The sequence below is a fragment of the Jatropha curcas genome, chromosome 5 (assembly GCF_041381405.1).
Source record: "Jatropha curcas cultivar XTBG-Jc1 chromosome 5, XTBG_Jcur_1.0, whole genome shotgun sequence".
NCBI lineage: Eukaryota > Viridiplantae > Streptophyta > Magnoliopsida > Malpighiales > Euphorbiaceae > Jatropha > Jatropha curcas.
Window position 1 is genome coordinate 20,181,678 of NC_143155.1, and position 16,279 is coordinate 20,197,956.

At 34.4% G+C, this 16,279-nt stretch overlaps 2 protein-coding genes across 2 annotated transcripts; one reads left to right on the forward strand and one right to left on the reverse strand.

The window, feature by feature from the left end:
• The first annotated feature begins 249 nt into the window (after positions 1 to 249).
• On the forward strand, positions 250 to 12,161 carry PEX5 (peroxin 5). The gene is made up of 15 exons (XM_012226478.4): positions 250 to 568; positions 679 to 807; positions 925 to 1,087; positions 1,913 to 2,106; positions 2,226 to 2,477; positions 2,652 to 2,771; positions 3,636 to 3,806; positions 5,484 to 5,677; positions 6,899 to 7,145; positions 8,126 to 8,210; positions 8,394 to 8,503; positions 9,614 to 9,838; positions 10,796 to 10,861; positions 11,539 to 11,633; positions 11,731 to 12,161. Exons 1-15 carry the CDS (start codon positions 449 to 451, stop codon positions 11,807 to 11,809), a joined length of 2,250 nt encoding a protein of 749 aa, XP_012081868.1. The 5' UTR covers positions 250 to 448; the 3' UTR covers positions 11,810 to 12,161.
• A 332-nt stretch (positions 12,162 to 12,493) lies between these two features.
• On the reverse strand, positions 12,494 to 14,033 carry LOC105641898 (uncharacterized). The gene has a single exon (XM_012226547.4). It carries the CDS (start codon positions 13,864 to 13,866, stop codon positions 12,676 to 12,678), a length of 1,191 nt encoding a protein of 396 aa, XP_012081937.1. The 5' UTR covers positions 13,867 to 14,033; the 3' UTR covers positions 12,494 to 12,675.
• Between the last annotated feature and the right edge of the window lie 2,246 nt (positions 14,034 to 16,279).

The window sequence follows — 16,279 nt, forward strand, 5'->3', positions numbered from 1 at the left end:
TCCAATATTTTTGGCTTAAAATAATTTGGTTTAAAAAAACAAAAGAAAATAGATAATCGTTAATTAAATTAAATCGATGGTACAATAAATACTCGCCTTAAAATGCGTGCACCGGCAGCAATTACACATCATCCAACGCTCTATACGATTACACATAACAAACAAAACGACAAAATGATCTAACCTTTTTTTTCCATATTATTATTTTTTGTCATTATTAATAAACTTATTGCATAAAAATGGAAATATATGGAGGTTGTTCTTTATCATAATTTCATCTCTGGAAAAAAACACAGGAAATTGGAATTGGAGGTCCTGCTTCTGCTCTATCACCATCATCATCTGATTGGACCCAATTCTTCTTCAATTTCAGTTTCTATTGACTCAACAATCAGAGCCCAATCTTCGACTTCACTTTTGACCGTCTTCACAGAGCAGAAAATTAGACATGGCGATGCGGGACTTAGTTACCGGAGGAGCAGCCTGTGCAGTTCCAGGCTCTTCTTCGTCTTCTAATCCTCTTGGTGCTCTCGCTAATACCCTATTAGGCTCCTCTTCTAAGACTCAGGTGTAGTATAACTTTCTTTCGCATTTCTCTTTCTCTATCTTTTCAGTTTTCACATTTCCCCCCTACGAATTATGAAAATTGAAACAAAATCAATTTTGTGTTTTCAACAGGAGAGGCTGAAGGAAATCCCTACATCGACGGCTACAAGTTCCGAGAATCGTTTTTACCAGGATGTTCAGGATCCTCTGAGAGCACTTCCTGGGGCTGAGTTTGAGCAGCAGCCATTTTCTCATACTCAGGTCTGATAAGGAAATGGAAATTTTAGTTAAAGGTTTTGTTTAATTATCGTGTTATTGTTACTATTTTAGTGTTATAACTGTTTATTTAATTTTTTTTTTTTTTTGGTATTTTTTCAGAGTTCGGAATTTCTTCGTGGCTTTCGCTCTGCTGACCAAAATGGATTTGCAGATGCCTGGGATGAGGTACAGAGGTCTCATGGTCCTCTTCCACATCAGGCTAACATTCCTCAATTGGATCATGTGTATGATCGTGGACCTCAGCTTCAACCGACTTTGGATGGTAATGTTAATGCTAAACCTTTGCGGTTTCTGAGCTTGTTACCTTTGCTGCTAATTTTGTTTGTTGTTGTTGGAATTCGTAAAAAACTCTGCATATAGCATATTTTCCTTGATGGATTATCTGAATAAGGTGTAAAAAGGCTGACATTTTAATGATGAAGGATAATTTTAAAACAATAGAGTCAGTTACTTTGACTTTGGATTAGGAGAGTAATAGATGGTGAAGTAAGACAAGGCGGTTAATAGGACAGAGCATCAGGAATTTCTCTGATAGAGCATCAGAAATTTCTCTAACTGGAAAACATATTCAAACAAGAGATTCCTCAGAGTTGATGGGCTTGCTGTGAAGGCGCATAGCTGAATGTCAAAGGATGGAATTATGGTTTGCTGATAGCCATGTACAGTGCAAGTTTGAGAAAGAGAAAATGCGTGATTGATTGACAAAGATACTAACCTTTACCTGTGTATAACATCCAATGAGTTTCTCTGAGTCGCATAGAAAACAAGGCATAGCGACTCCTATTATATAAAAATAATTTCTCCCTTGGTACCATGCCCCAACGATCATGCTTGCGCCGTTTTGTAAGAAACTAGGCCAAGATGTACAAATGGTTTGAGATGCAATACATACTATGAGTAGCACTTACACTATAGCGCCATAGGAACTGTACCTAAATCTTGCATAGCGCTGTACTTATATTGTATTACTTACCAGTTATCCACTTGAGCTGTGTCAGTATTTTAATGTCTAGAGAATTAAGGGAATACTGCAGCACACAGGAATGAGGAAACTGTTTTCATGTGCTCCTTGTTTTTCGGATTGCAGGACCACCCCAGAGAGTGTTGTCAAGCTTCTTGCACTCATTTGTTGAAAGCAGCCGTGGTGGAATTCCTTTTCATCCTACTCCATTGCCATTGTTAGGATTATCTGAAGGTGACAAACAATGCATACGTGATCGTAGCAGCATAATGGCCCGTCATTTTTTTGCTGATAAGAGTGAAGATTTTATTAATGCACAGGTCGTTTGCCCTATCTTTGGTTAAGAAAGCTATTGTCTCCTAATTTTAGTTGTATCTTTGTTTTAATCTTATTCTAGGAGCAAAACTATGAGGTTAACTTTACTAATTTATATTTCCAGGTGAATGCGCTATTGTCTTCATTAGAAATTGATGGTGATGCAAGGGCAAAGGGACCTTTACATGGGAGATTTCGTGAGATGGAAGATCATTGGAATGAATCACAAGGTAGTTTTAGACCAGGTCCTCATGCTGCTGATGGATGGATTGCAGAATTTAACCAGCACAGATTGGACCATGGTGATCCTGATGCCTGGGCTCATGCATTTGAACAGCAACATGGGCCTAATGGTTGGGTCTCTGAATTTGACCAGGTACTTGTATTTAAATCTATTTTATTGATAGATCATGCTTGTTGATTTGATAACGCATGGTTGATATTGGAACTTTCTCTTAGGTTTATGAAGATATGCTTCCTGAAAATTGGCTGCATGAATAGTTGGACATTTCATTGACATTATGTTCTATTTTGTCTTATTTGGTTGTAGCAACAAAGGATGGGATCTTTAGATCAAATGAGAGGTCCAAATATCTCGAACTTAGCTGCGATGGAGCAGACTCGTATGCTTGCACACACGCTAGCTCAAAACAATGATCCTAAATTTCAGGTTTGTATGCTTTATCATCACTTAAATTTTCCATATGGTGTGCATGTTCATTCCTGGTTCTGGAATTTTTTGTTTTTGTGTTGTGGAGAGTCTGTTTCTACATGTTATTGAACTAAATGTTATACTCTGGTTCATTTTTGGTGGAATCAATTTAAGCAGAGCACTCTTCCTGCTTCAATCAGCCTGATAGCACCTAAATTGGAATTGTGAAAGTATTTGGAAGCTTTAGGATTTTGGTAGGAAAATGCTTTTGAAACTATTGTTTGACGGTGCAAGTGATGAGCTTTTTCGCTACTCATTAATTGTGTGCCACTTGCAAGAGTCCATAATTTTATTGGTGACAAACACTGAAAACTACCTTCTACCATTGTGTAAAAGTAGCTAAATGATGTTTGGCTGTCATTAAGTGGTGAAGTACATTTTTTTTCACAGGGTTATAGGCCAAGTGCATTCACATGCCATGAATCATGACTCTCAGATTTTCACATACTGGTAACAGAATAGTATCTTATGGAAACTGATAGATGGTATTTATTTTCTTTGAGCAATTGCTTGACTATTATCCTGTAGAAGATGATACTGGGTGATGGGTACAACCTGCAAGTGGACTTTGGATTAGTAGTGTTTTTGTCTTGAGAAGGCGAGTAGCTTTTGTTAATAATGATCAAAAGACTCCAAACCAAGTATAACAAGTGATTGATACTAATGCATGTATGAGAAGGAAAGCCCTGAACATATTTAGAATCACATGCATTATAGAAAATATACATCACTGATTATTTGTCATTTACATTATGTGTCTCCTTTTCTTTCTTTTTATTGCTGTTTATGCTTGAATGTTCATCAAATTCCATGGGAATGCAGAATTCCAAGTTTCTTCAATTTGTGTCAAAGATGAGCCGTGGTGAACTTATTATTGATGATAATCAAGTCAAGCCAGCCTCATCATCTGCACCTGGTGATTGGGCATCAGAATATCAACAACAGTATAATACAGGGGGTACTTCTTGGGCAGATGAATATGTGCGTGATGAGGCAAGTAAATTTTACTGAAAGCATGGAAAGAAGAAAAAAAAAGTTTACGTTATGCTTTTGATCACCAACTGTGTGTACATACACATTTGCACACTTGAAACCTACTAGGATGATGTATATATAGTAATCCAATATAGCTTATCATCTGTCTCGTTTGTTTTGCAAGATTTTGCCTATTAAACCACTTTGAGGTTCGTAAAAGATAAGAATTTTATTGCATAATAAAAGCTTAACCTCCCCACTTCCCGTTGCCTTTATTCTTCTCTCCTTTTCTCAATTGTGGTGGTGTTCTATTCAGTCTTGATTGTGCTTCATGTAGAGTGAACTAGGCTTCATCAAGGTAGGTCTACAGGTGTGGCCTTTTCTCCAAGTATGGAAACTTTTGCTCTCTTTGGGAGAGAAAAGTTGGAAAAAAAAAAGGAATATTGGAGGGTCAAAAGTGAGAGAGAAAGGTTATTTTACCTTGGGTTGAGGGTTGGGAGAAAGTAACTCAAATTTTCTGTGGTCTCTTCAATAGGAGAGAGCTTAAGTGGATAGGGGTGGATGACTTACAAAATTACTGATTTACCCTATATCAAAAATTTGTTCTCCAGAAAGCAAAGGTCAAAGTCACAGTTTTGCAAACTGTCCTCTACTTTTGTTTCCTTCTCATTTCTTCCTTTCCGAACGAAAAGGGGAAAGCAAATTTCTTATTTTTATTTTCTCTCCTTCTAATCTCCCATGTTGCATTCCCTCAGTTTCTCCTCTTTCAAAATAGTGCTAACCTATTGATAGGCTTTTACTTTATCTAGTGCCTGGGTTATGGCCCTCATCATTGTTTTGCTAGAAGAGACAATGGCAGAAATAAGATTGATGTAGAGTAAGAACACAAAATGTTCTGAAGTTCTATTTACTTATCAATAAATTTAATGAAGTACTAGTGATATTTATAAATACTGGGGATACTCTTATTTTCTTCTGGCGTTTGCATTCCAATCTCAATTTCTTTAATGGCCATGCTTCAAACCTATGCAATTACACATGCAAAAAGAAGTGAAACCTAGTAGTACAGAGGATAAGGGAGTTGCTTGTCTTGATCACAAACATATTCATGAAATTCTGTATTTTACAGATTTCTGAAACATCAGGTTGTGCGTGCCCTTTATCTATAATTCTTGAGGTCCTTGGGTTTTGTTAGGCAAACTCAAGACCCCTACATAATATCATTTCATAGCCTGAACTGCAATGCATATTACTGCACTGTTAATTTATGTACCTAAAAATTGAAGTATGATGTGAATTAAAGAATATTTCTCCTGAAGTAATCAATTAATTTTATTATTTTAATATCAGAAGAATTAATTGGGAGTACTCGTTTACTGATGCTGGCAACTTAGGAAATGGAACTCTCATATAGTGCAATTGGTATGCCCTTGTAAAGATTGGAATTTGGGAGTCTTCTGTTTTTTTTTTGTGTTTTCTTTTGTTTGTTTGATTTGTTACAATATTTATTACTGTCTAATAACTGTAAAGGGCAGCTAAAGCTCTGTCCAAAATCCAAATGTTCCATGATCTGTTTGTGTGTGATATGATTAAAGGGCCTATTCTTTTTTCTTTTTTCTTCTTTTTTATTTTTTTAAGTCTATTTATTAGTTCTCCTTTATTTACAATTTCCAGATCTAATTCTAGTTCCTTTAGGTTTCTTATGGACCTGATCGATGGGTGAATGAGTTTACTACTGAAAGAGAGCAGAATGGATCTGTCGATGATCAGTGGGTAAATGAATTTTCAAAGTTGCATGTTAATGACTGGGTGGAAGAATTTGGGCAGCAGGTTGAGGAAGGAGCATTGGGGGAGACTTCAGCTGATAGTTGGGCAAACGCATATGATGAGTGAGTAGAACAGACATAAATGAGAAATTATTTTTTGTGCTTGGGTCAACAACATTAACATCATACTGCTTTATTTTCAGTTCAATCAAGTAAGCTATTTATTGTTTGTTGAGGTGGGCTCAGTCCTCTCATCTATCATTTGCTGAATTATTGTTCATTTAAAGTTTATTACTTACAAGACCTTCTAAAGCATTTATAAAATGAACTGTGTAGTTAATTATAAATCTAATTTTATAAGCTTGAGAGAACTTAATGTTAAGGGAAATGATTTGTATTTTATGTTCTCTCAATTTCAAAACACAGCTTTTTGATTTTTGGCTGGAAATATTTTTATCTATTTTTCCATATGAATTTTTTGGTTTGGCTTGCTATAGTAACAAAATCAGGTATGGTTTACTTATGATTCGGTTGTTGATAGAATTGCAAAAATAGAAAAGTTGCCTCATGAAATTGAGGAAAGTAAATGTTTGTGATAGAATCACAAAAGATACCAAGGTTCAAGCATCATTTACCATTAGGCCAATGGTTTCTGTGACAAAGTAAGGCCAGTTTAGCTGTTGACATTATTCTATTTTGTCATTGAATATCCTGTTTTTTCCCACTCTTTTATGTCATATTTAGCATGTGCATCAACCTCTGCTTAAAAGCAAATCAACTAGTGTCAATCCGAAAAGATTCAGCAATTCTTTTTTTTCCCTTTTAAGAATCTTTGTTGCTTATCATGTTCTATTTCCATATAGTTCTCACTTATCAGGTTAGGTCCCACCTTCATTCCCCTGATTTAAACTCTCCAGATTACTGTTATCATTTCTTGTTAATTCTTTGTTTAAGTCATTACTTGCATCATTTGCTAATTTATGTACCGTTATTTTCTTTTTTCTTTTACCATCTTACTCTAAAATGTCAATGTATGATGTCTGTACACAATGAATGTTGCAAAACATTGAATCCACACTCTCCTGTGGCTGATTATATCTCTTTTGTTTTTTTTCCTAGTTAGTTATTTTTAAAAAATATATCTATGACCAAATACTTTCTTTAGAAAATATTTGGTCACTTGGTCATGACAAAATCTGATAGGATCCCGTCGATAGCTAGCTTTGCTTAATTTTCTAAAAGTGTCATAGATAATTTTATCTATCTTTTGATGTAGGGTCAATGCTAGAGCAAACTTCTCTTCCTTTCTATTTGTGGAAATCGATGTTTTATAATTATGTACAGGTACCTAAATGAACAAGTAGCTGCCAAGCAAAACTCAGATGCTTCAAGGGGAGTCTATGTGTTTTCTGATATGAATCCTTATGTTGGTCACCCCAATCCTTTAAAAGAAGGTCAGGACTTGTTCCGCAAAGGACTTTTGAGTGAAGCAGTGCTCGCTTTAGAGGCTGAAGTTTTGAAAAATCCCGATAATGCTGAAGGGTGGAGGCTACTTGGAATAGCACATGCAGAGAATGATGATGATCAACAGGTTATTCAATTCACTTGTGATCGAAGCTCTAGACTAGGATGGTTTCTATATTCTCTCTATAATCCAATATATGGCTGCTTTCCTTAATCTACAAGAACTTTTATGAAAAACGGTCACAACAGGCTTGCTTCTGGCATCTACTTTTTTTAACATTTTCTTTCCTCTTCAAAGTTTTTAGATATGCCATCTTTTAGGCCTTTCAAGTCCTTCATTAAGATTCTACCAGTTATATTAATCGTTTTATGAACTAGAGAGAGGAACAGATCCAGGAATATCTCCCACAGCAATATTAGAGAGTTAGTTCCATACCTTATCCATTAACCATTGATTCTTTACCTTCCAATCCTTTCTTGATAAAGAGAATCTTTTGCTACAGAGCATTTCCAAAATCCAATCATGTTGCATTAATGTGAAGTGTTATAACAAGAAGCAAAGTTTGCTAGAAAACATACTACATTTGTTTCATTTCTTTCCTGGAATCACATTTTTTTGTCTTGGAAATATTTCTAAGACCATGTGGACTAGCAGCTGCTTGGTGAAGATTTAAACTTATTACTCTCTGTTTCTTTTGCTTGTTGATGATTTAAACTTTTACTTTCTGTTTCTTTCCTTTTGAACTTGCACAAATACTTCTCAGTCAACTATGAACTTTGAAACCCCATATCTAGTTATTTGTGTATTTGTGTGTGAAATTTTGTATGGAGCCATTGGCTCTATGACATGCTTAATTTTTCTGGCTGTTTTAGTTTTGAAGTCATGATTATTTCTCTCTGAATGTAGTTTGCGAAGCTCATAAAATTGGCTTATATCTTGTGGTTAAACCTTGACTCAGCAATTTTTGGATGAGAACATGTTGCACAAACTTGATTTTGTTTGCTCCTATACCTTTTTCCTTTTTCCATTTTTTTCATCAAAGACTCTGACTAGTTGAGGATTTGATGAGGTATAGTTATGATAACACTGCATTGTTATATGTGCAGGCTATTGCTGCAATGATGCGTGCACAAGAGGCTGATCCTACTAATCTTGAAGTGCTTCTTGCACTTGGCGTGTCTCATACAAATGGTCAGCTATTTCCCCTTGACTTGTTCAGAACCAAGAATATAACCTTAAAATCTTAAACTATATTTGGTCATATGTTTTTACGATTGTGTTACATTTTGGATGATATTTTTTAGTATGATTTGGTGAAGAACTCTTGAATTAAGCACAAGAGCAAAATAATTACTTAAGACTTCAAAATTGCAGAGTTGGAGCAGGCAGCTGCTTTGAAATACTTGTATGGATGGTTACGTAATCACCCGAAGTATGGAACACTTGCCACTCCAGAGCTTTCAGAATCATTATATTATGCTGATGTAAGTGCTATTATGGAAGTATCTTTCTTTCTTTGTCCTTGAAGAATTTCCATTTTATGCATTTTAACCGGTGCTCTCAGGATCATAATCTTATTTACCACTTCTAACCTTTAAGACAATGGTTTGTCAGTTGAGTCTCTATGGTGCTTAAAATGTTTTCTTTAGAAAAAATATATAAACATCTGAAATTTGAGACGTGTGATGAAACTGTGAAACACTTGCATCTTATTATTTTATTACGAAAATATCAAGATGCCAATCCAGTGAGTTCATCATAGCTCCCATTGCACTATGAGGGTGGTAGATATATTGCACAACAAAGTTATTTTGGGCTCTTAACTCCAGCAAGATGACAATATTGCCTATGAATAATGGCAAAAGTTATGGCATGATGAGCTCATGCAAATTTGCATGCTGAAGATGCATCTGATATGAATTTTTGGAATACATGTGCTGGTATTCTGAATTTTATGTGGCTCACAGTACAAATAAACATGTTGAGATATAGAATCAAGGGCCTTTACCTATCTGTATATTGTGCAAACTTTGTTGCAAATCTTTGCCGAGTATAGTAACTCTCTCTCTCTCTCTCTCTCTTATCCTGTAATGTACTTTTTTATTTAAAAAGGATGATGCCCCTGGGGCCTTTTCTTCCAATTCACCCCCATCATACATCCTGAAGCAGCTACAGTATTTATCTAATCTCTCTTTTATAAACATGACTTGTTTTTATGACACTGGTGAGAGCCATACCCAATATATTTTTTAATGCCCTTGGATCTATTGCAACAAACAGATGATTGGAACTTGAAATAGTGTTTTTGTTGTAATACAAGTAGTCAAAATAATATTTATATTTTATACAAGTGCACATAATTTCTGAACATGTCATAGGTGAGTGTATTTGGTTTGGTTTACGTGGCCCCCTAAAGCTGACGAGTATATGCTACTTATGAATTAAATTTCATGCAGTGAGTCAATTTTTATTTTTATATTTATTTGAGACTCACGTTAAGTGTTGCTTTTGTTTCAGATCTTCTGGCTTACATTTTTTTTGTTTTTTTTTCACTTTTATGGTGCTTATCAAAATTCTACCTCTATGATGTGCAGATTGCTAGACTATTCAATGAAGCTGCTCAGATATCGCCTGAGGATGCTGATGTGCTCATTGTCCTAGGTGTGCTATATAATTTATCCCGTGAATATGACAAAGCCATTGCTTCCTTTCAAACAGCTTTGAAACTCAAACCACAGGATTACTCCCTGTGGAACAAGCTTGGTGCAACACAAGCCAACAGTGTACAGAGTGCTGATGCGATATTGGCTTATCAACAGGTATACGTCTGCTTAAATAAATTGAGTTGCTCCTGTGGTTTTTTTGGGTAGCCTTGCCATATATTACAGAATAACCGGACTGTGATTATGATAGGAGAATAAACGTTAGCTGTTTCAAACATGTATTGGTGCGCTTCAAATTTCTTCCCATGGTCTGGCAGTTGTCTTGGGTTTTCTGCATTTGACTTGTGTAATTAAGTTGATCCCTCTTCTTTAATCCTTTTTCACCTGAAACAAAACTTGGGATGTTCTAAATGGTTTAGTCCACTCAGATACAATGCCAGGTAATGGGTTCCATGTGGTTGAGATATGGCTGTAATTTCGACAGTTCCATAGTTTTGTTTATGGGGATGTGAATTGGTGTAGATGCATCTTATCTTGATTTTCCAGTTGGGTGTATCACAAGTAGCTTTTACATTGACTCCATCTTCTTGGTCCAGTGAAAGCATAATAGCCTGGGAGCTATCGTGCTCATAGTTTGTGTGACTCCACTGTTGTTTTTGGTTTTGGATTTTTTTCCTTCCCCTCCCCCTCCCTTTCCCACCCTCAAAGTACTTTGGAGGTGCTGTGCTCAGTCATTGGCCACAGGGGAAGAAATTTTCTGGTTGGAACTTGAGGGCTTGGGTCCTCTGTTCCGAAAGTCCTGCTCCAACTTCTGAAGCCAGCTGCCACAATTTACCGAATTAGCACTTTATTAAAAGTGATTTGGATCAGTAAATGTCAAGCCTTTGAATAGCTTCAGACATTGTTTTAACATTCTTCTTTCACTTGGTTACTCCTTTTGATTTCGTGAGGGAATGCTTCCTCTTTTCTTTTTCATGGCTTCTCTCGTGGTTCTGTCTATGGATGACTAGCGTTCGCTGATATTTACATGTTTGAGTACTTGGCATCAACTTCTTTTTTCATTGTTAATCTATTTCTTTTTGTTCATCTGATAATCTCCTTTTGGTTTTCCAGGCCCTTGATTTGAAGCCTAACTATGTTCGTGCATGGGCAAACATGGGAATCAGTTATGCCAATCAGGTAATGACCTCTGCTTATTGGCCACTCGTCATCCTAAGATAGGAGATCAATCTATCCAATCATCACAAGGGTTTTCGTGTATCTTTAGGTGAAACACTCATTGGTTATTTTTGGACCACTCAATTGTGGCACAATAAATATGATTAATCAGAAAATATTTTCCTTAAAAGGCAAAAGAGTAATATGCAGATTAAAAATTTGTCGTACTTGAAGAAATGCTATACAAAAAATAGTAAACCATGGTATATGATGCTTGGTGTGACATTTAGTGATATGATGTACAAGAAATTGTTCAACATACTCTGCATTATGTTCCTCTTAAAAAATGAGAGGACAATTATAAGGGGGAGGAAGACTTGGCACTCAAGAAATCTTACAGAAGAGAGCATTGTTTATGGAGGGAATTGGTTGTCTTGATTATTCAAGTCATTAACCTTAGTCAGTGAGACCTAATATAAGGTTGATAGAGAATATATGTATTTGAGTGAATATATTCACTGTCAATTCAATTGCTTTTGTAGCTTTAACATGAGAATTGAGATATCCAACTCATTTCTGAACTTATATGCGGTGAATTTAGTCATTGTAGTGAGTCCTTTAAATTAAATCTTAAACTGCGGATATCATAATGAACTGAACTACAGACGAGTAAATAAAGTGTTTCCTGTTGCCACCAGGGTATGTATGAGCAATCCATTCGTTACTATGTGCGGGCACTTGCTATGAATCCCAAGGCAGACAATGCTTGGCAATATTTAAGAATTTCATTAAGGTATATTTTCATGAGATATGATAATTCTGTTTTCTAATTTTTGTGTAATCTAATTATACCGAGCATCCTTCCTTTTTTGCCTTTTTCCTCTTTGCAGCTGTGCTTCTAGGAATGACATGTTGGAAGCTTGTGATTCTCGGAACATCGACTTTCTACAAAAGGAGTTTCCACTGTAATATTAATGTACACGATGGACGAATGATAGGTTCCTTTTTGCTGAGAGTGAAGGCCCACACAAAAGCCTTCTCCTTGTCCATTAAAGGCTACCTGCAAGAGTTGGATTGTAGGTATGGCTCCTGGTTTTGCCTCTTCTGATCTTGAGAAGAAAACCAAACATGGATATTAGAGCCATTTAAAACAAACAATTTTATGTAGTTTCAAATGCTATAGCACAGCGTGACATTATTCTTAATACAGGAATAGGAAAGGCCAAATTTATTATAACAAGTATAATAAATATATGAATGAAATTGATCATGTCATTGCTATTGAGAGAGAAAAATAAAATTGCTTATAAAATTTGATGTAGCTGTTGGTTTCTTTCGATGGGGTCATAGCAACTTTTAGTATTTGAGATTTTTTACGACTTATGCGTATTTGGGGATCTGAAAATTTCAGGCATTTTTTTTATAAAAATCGAAGAAAGCAGTGGGTGACTCTTTTTATTTTTTAATAAATGACAAGAAAATTTTAGCCTGATAAAAATTAGAGAAATTGATGTGGCTATTTTTGTTTGCAAATTACAGGATACATTTCTTTTTTCATTATGTGAGCTCCAGGAGTGATCAACCAACCATTTATTTATTTTGTTTGCTAAGACCTGTAAAATAAATAATTCCAATTTAAATAAAAAAAATGTAAATACAAAGGCAATTATATTTATAACATAATTACACTGTAAAAACAAAGCTTCTTATTAGGTCAACTGTAGTAAGACTACAATATGAAATTAGTTCTATCAAAAGTGGAATGATTATAGGAAGTTATGGTAATACAACGGAAGCTAACTGTGATAAAAAATTTTGATTAAACTCCATTTTTATCAACCAATAAAAGAAACATCCCATGTTGAGATTGGTAAAACATTATAAAGCAAATCATCATCACTACTAACTGGAACTATACTCATGCCATCAATCTCTCCCATCGCACCACCAAAACTGTCTTGTGCTTTAGGGTTTGTATCAATATAATCTACTCCTTCAAACCATAAAGAAGAACTCTCTTGTGCATTTGTACTAAAAATAAAATTATCTACTCCTTCGAACCATAAAGAAGACTGGCTGACCTCAACCCTAGTCCTACCATTGTTAGTCTCTAAAATCCCATTAGAGTTAAACTCACTAATTTTGCAGTCTTGAGCCCAATTCTCATCCATAGAATCATTATTACTAAGACTGTGCAAATCCAATGGCCAAGAATTACTTTCAACGAAACTAACATCAGTGATCATCTCAGTACCATCCACAGCCACTTGATTAGAATTTTCTGATATTATATCCAAATTCTCAAGTATGCCAAGTTCATCATCACTATCCACAGCTTCAATCGCAAGAGCTTGTTCTTGAACTTTTTCATCTCCAATTTTCACTGTAGTATCAAAAGACTTCAATACCTCCTTAAAACCCATCAGCTTAAACTCGAGAAAATTAACCATCTCAAATAAGTTCTTACCATATAACCCATCAACAAGTTTGGAATACTTCTCAATAACCTCAACCATCTTCTTTCTAATTACCTTAGCTTTCTTTTTTAGAAGGCTCTTCTTTTTAGCTTCCAAAAACTCCAGAAAAGTAAGTTCTTGCCTTTGGTTCTTTTCAAGCCCTTTATAAGACAAAATTGCAGCTTTTACCTCAGATTCTTGCTCCGGAAATGTGTTAACAGACCCATCAGGTCCAAAACAAACAAGACAAACAGAAATATCGCACAATGTCTGGATTTCCTGAGCTTTTTTTTGAAGAGTAGGACTTCTCTTCAGAAAAGAAGCTGCTTTTATTTTCTCGTTGCCGTCGCGAACTTTCTTCAAGAAATTTGCCTTTCGAGGCTCTTTTGTCTTGGACGGAGCCATTGGACTTTGGACTTGAAGAATACAAACACAATAGCAGGGAAGAGACGGAGAGGCAGTAGAAATAGGAGGGTTTGCATTGCAATAATGTCTAAAGTGAAGAAAATCTTTGGGGGAATATTTTCTTTCCATCTGTGACCAGGATATTCTGTGTTTTTCTCTTAGCATTTATTGTTTTTTCCCTCTTTCCTCTAAAGATTCTCCGGTTGCTTGTTCCTAAGGGGAGAAGGAAAGAGAGGAAACAACGTTCAGTTTATAATTGGATTTTGGTTTTGGGAAGTACTTACGACTTACGGACTTGCCAATAGGCATCATTAATTTATTGAGCAAAGTATTGGTAGGCGGTAGGGTATTTTAGGGTAACCAGACCGCTTTAAGGCTTTTAAAGGAGCTACCTATGAAATCAATATAGATAGAGAAATTACTATTGGTAGTAATTAATGGATTTTGGATCGACACAGATAGTAAAATTACTATTCATAACAAATAAAAATACATATAAATAGTGAAATTATTACCTGTAATAAATATGAATGTATATATTTGAATAAATGGACATGTTGTCCGTTATATTAAACGAGTAAGAAATTACTATCGGTAGCAATCAACGGATTTTGGATCGATACAGATAGTAAAATTACTACCTATAACAAATAAATGAATTTAAAATAGATATAAATAGTGAAATTATTACCCATAACAAATATCAATGTATATATTTGAATAAATGGACTTGTTGTCCGTTATATTAAATGAGTATAGTCATGGGTACTTAATGATATATCCTATTTATTATGAATAAAAAATTATTTTAAATAAGTTCGAATTTAAATAGTTTAAAATTTATAAATACCTTACCCGATTAAACAACACGTTAAATGGATTTGAGAATGGTACTGGTACTAATGGAAGCGGTGCGAGTTTTTTAGGATACTTGTCCGGTTTTGATTCATTTGATGAAGATACATATAGTATATAAAATAGTTTAGGACGGATATGAGTAATAAAACTACTACACAACGTATATGGGTAGGGAACAAATATATATCTTTAGATATCTGCTATACTAAATAGGTCTGGTCATGGATACTTATGATGCTATAACAATCTATCCATTATTAGTAAAAAATATATCTTAAAGAAATTCAGGTTTGGATAGTTTAAAAAAAAAGTTGCAAATACCCTAACAATTTAAAGTACCCTTTTAAATAGATTTGACAGGGATACATGTAATTAAATTTTAAACGGATTCGAATATGAGTATTCAAATGAGTACTTAAACGGGTTTGAGACAGGTACCGATTTAAAATTATAAATAAAATACAGATACGAATAATTCAAAATATTCGAATATTCATCTCTCTTCCATTCCTCGATACGGATTATAAACTTTTGAAAGGGTTCAGATGGGATAGTTTAAAATTTCATCCTTAAATTATGATTTTAAAGAAAATAATAAGTTACGTATCTCATAGTTACAATTTAGGAATCACTTTTTGAGTCAATTGACAATCAATAGAAATTATTTTTTGATCGAATGATGAAAATACTAATGGAATCATAAGTTAGGGATCTTATAATTAATTTTTAATAACAAAGGATTTCATACTAATTTTAAGTAATAGATTTCTTACCCGATCATTTTTTTAATATGTAATTTCTGCCCTATTCCTGTTTGGAAGAAACTCTCTTTCTCTCTAGTTTTCTAACTCTAAATTTAGTTTGGGACTGCTGCTGTTTATCAGCGGTAATCCATGCCTCCTATTTTCTATTATCTCTTTTGCTTCACATTCTTTTGCTTTTAATCTTATTTTGCTTTAATAAACGTAAATATATTTTTTCTATAATAGATCTGTCTTTTTTTTTTTGTTATTGTTAGTTGTCTTCATATTTAGAGTTTTTTTTTTTGTCCATACTTTATGAGGGTAGTCCATTCTCTACAAGAGTTTATTACTAAATAAAAATATGATATTTGATTTTATTTGGTAGGAGATTTTAAATCTTTATTTGCAGGTATGGATCTTCGATCGATGGAGTCTGGTAGTGCGACATGTTCCCCATTAATGTTATTGACACATCTGTATTCGTCATATGTTTCCAATTATTGGAAAGCAATCCAGTTATAAAAGATTCAAATGAGTTATTATTTTGATGTTCAAATCAACTAATGGACTAGTTACTGCTGCAAAAATTTGATGTTATTGACGCATCTGTATTCGTCATATGTTGCAAATTATTGAAAATCAATCTAGTTATAAAAGATTCAAAGGAGTTATTATTTTGACATCTAAATCAATTAACGAACTAGTTACTGCTGTAAAAATTTATATTTTTGTCAAAATCAACTCTAAGCAGAAAAATCTAATATTATATTTTTTTAGTTTTAGTTTGATTACTCAAAAAGATATAATTTTGTTTTGTTTCGTTAAAAAGATTAGCGAAGCTACTAATAGTAAAGTTCTTTATTTGTAATTCTTGAATTTAATATTAATGAATTACATTTTCAAAAAAAAAAAAAAAAAAAAAATTCTGCCCTTAAATGGGTTTCTCCCCTGTACACATAGGGCTGGATTGTCCTTAA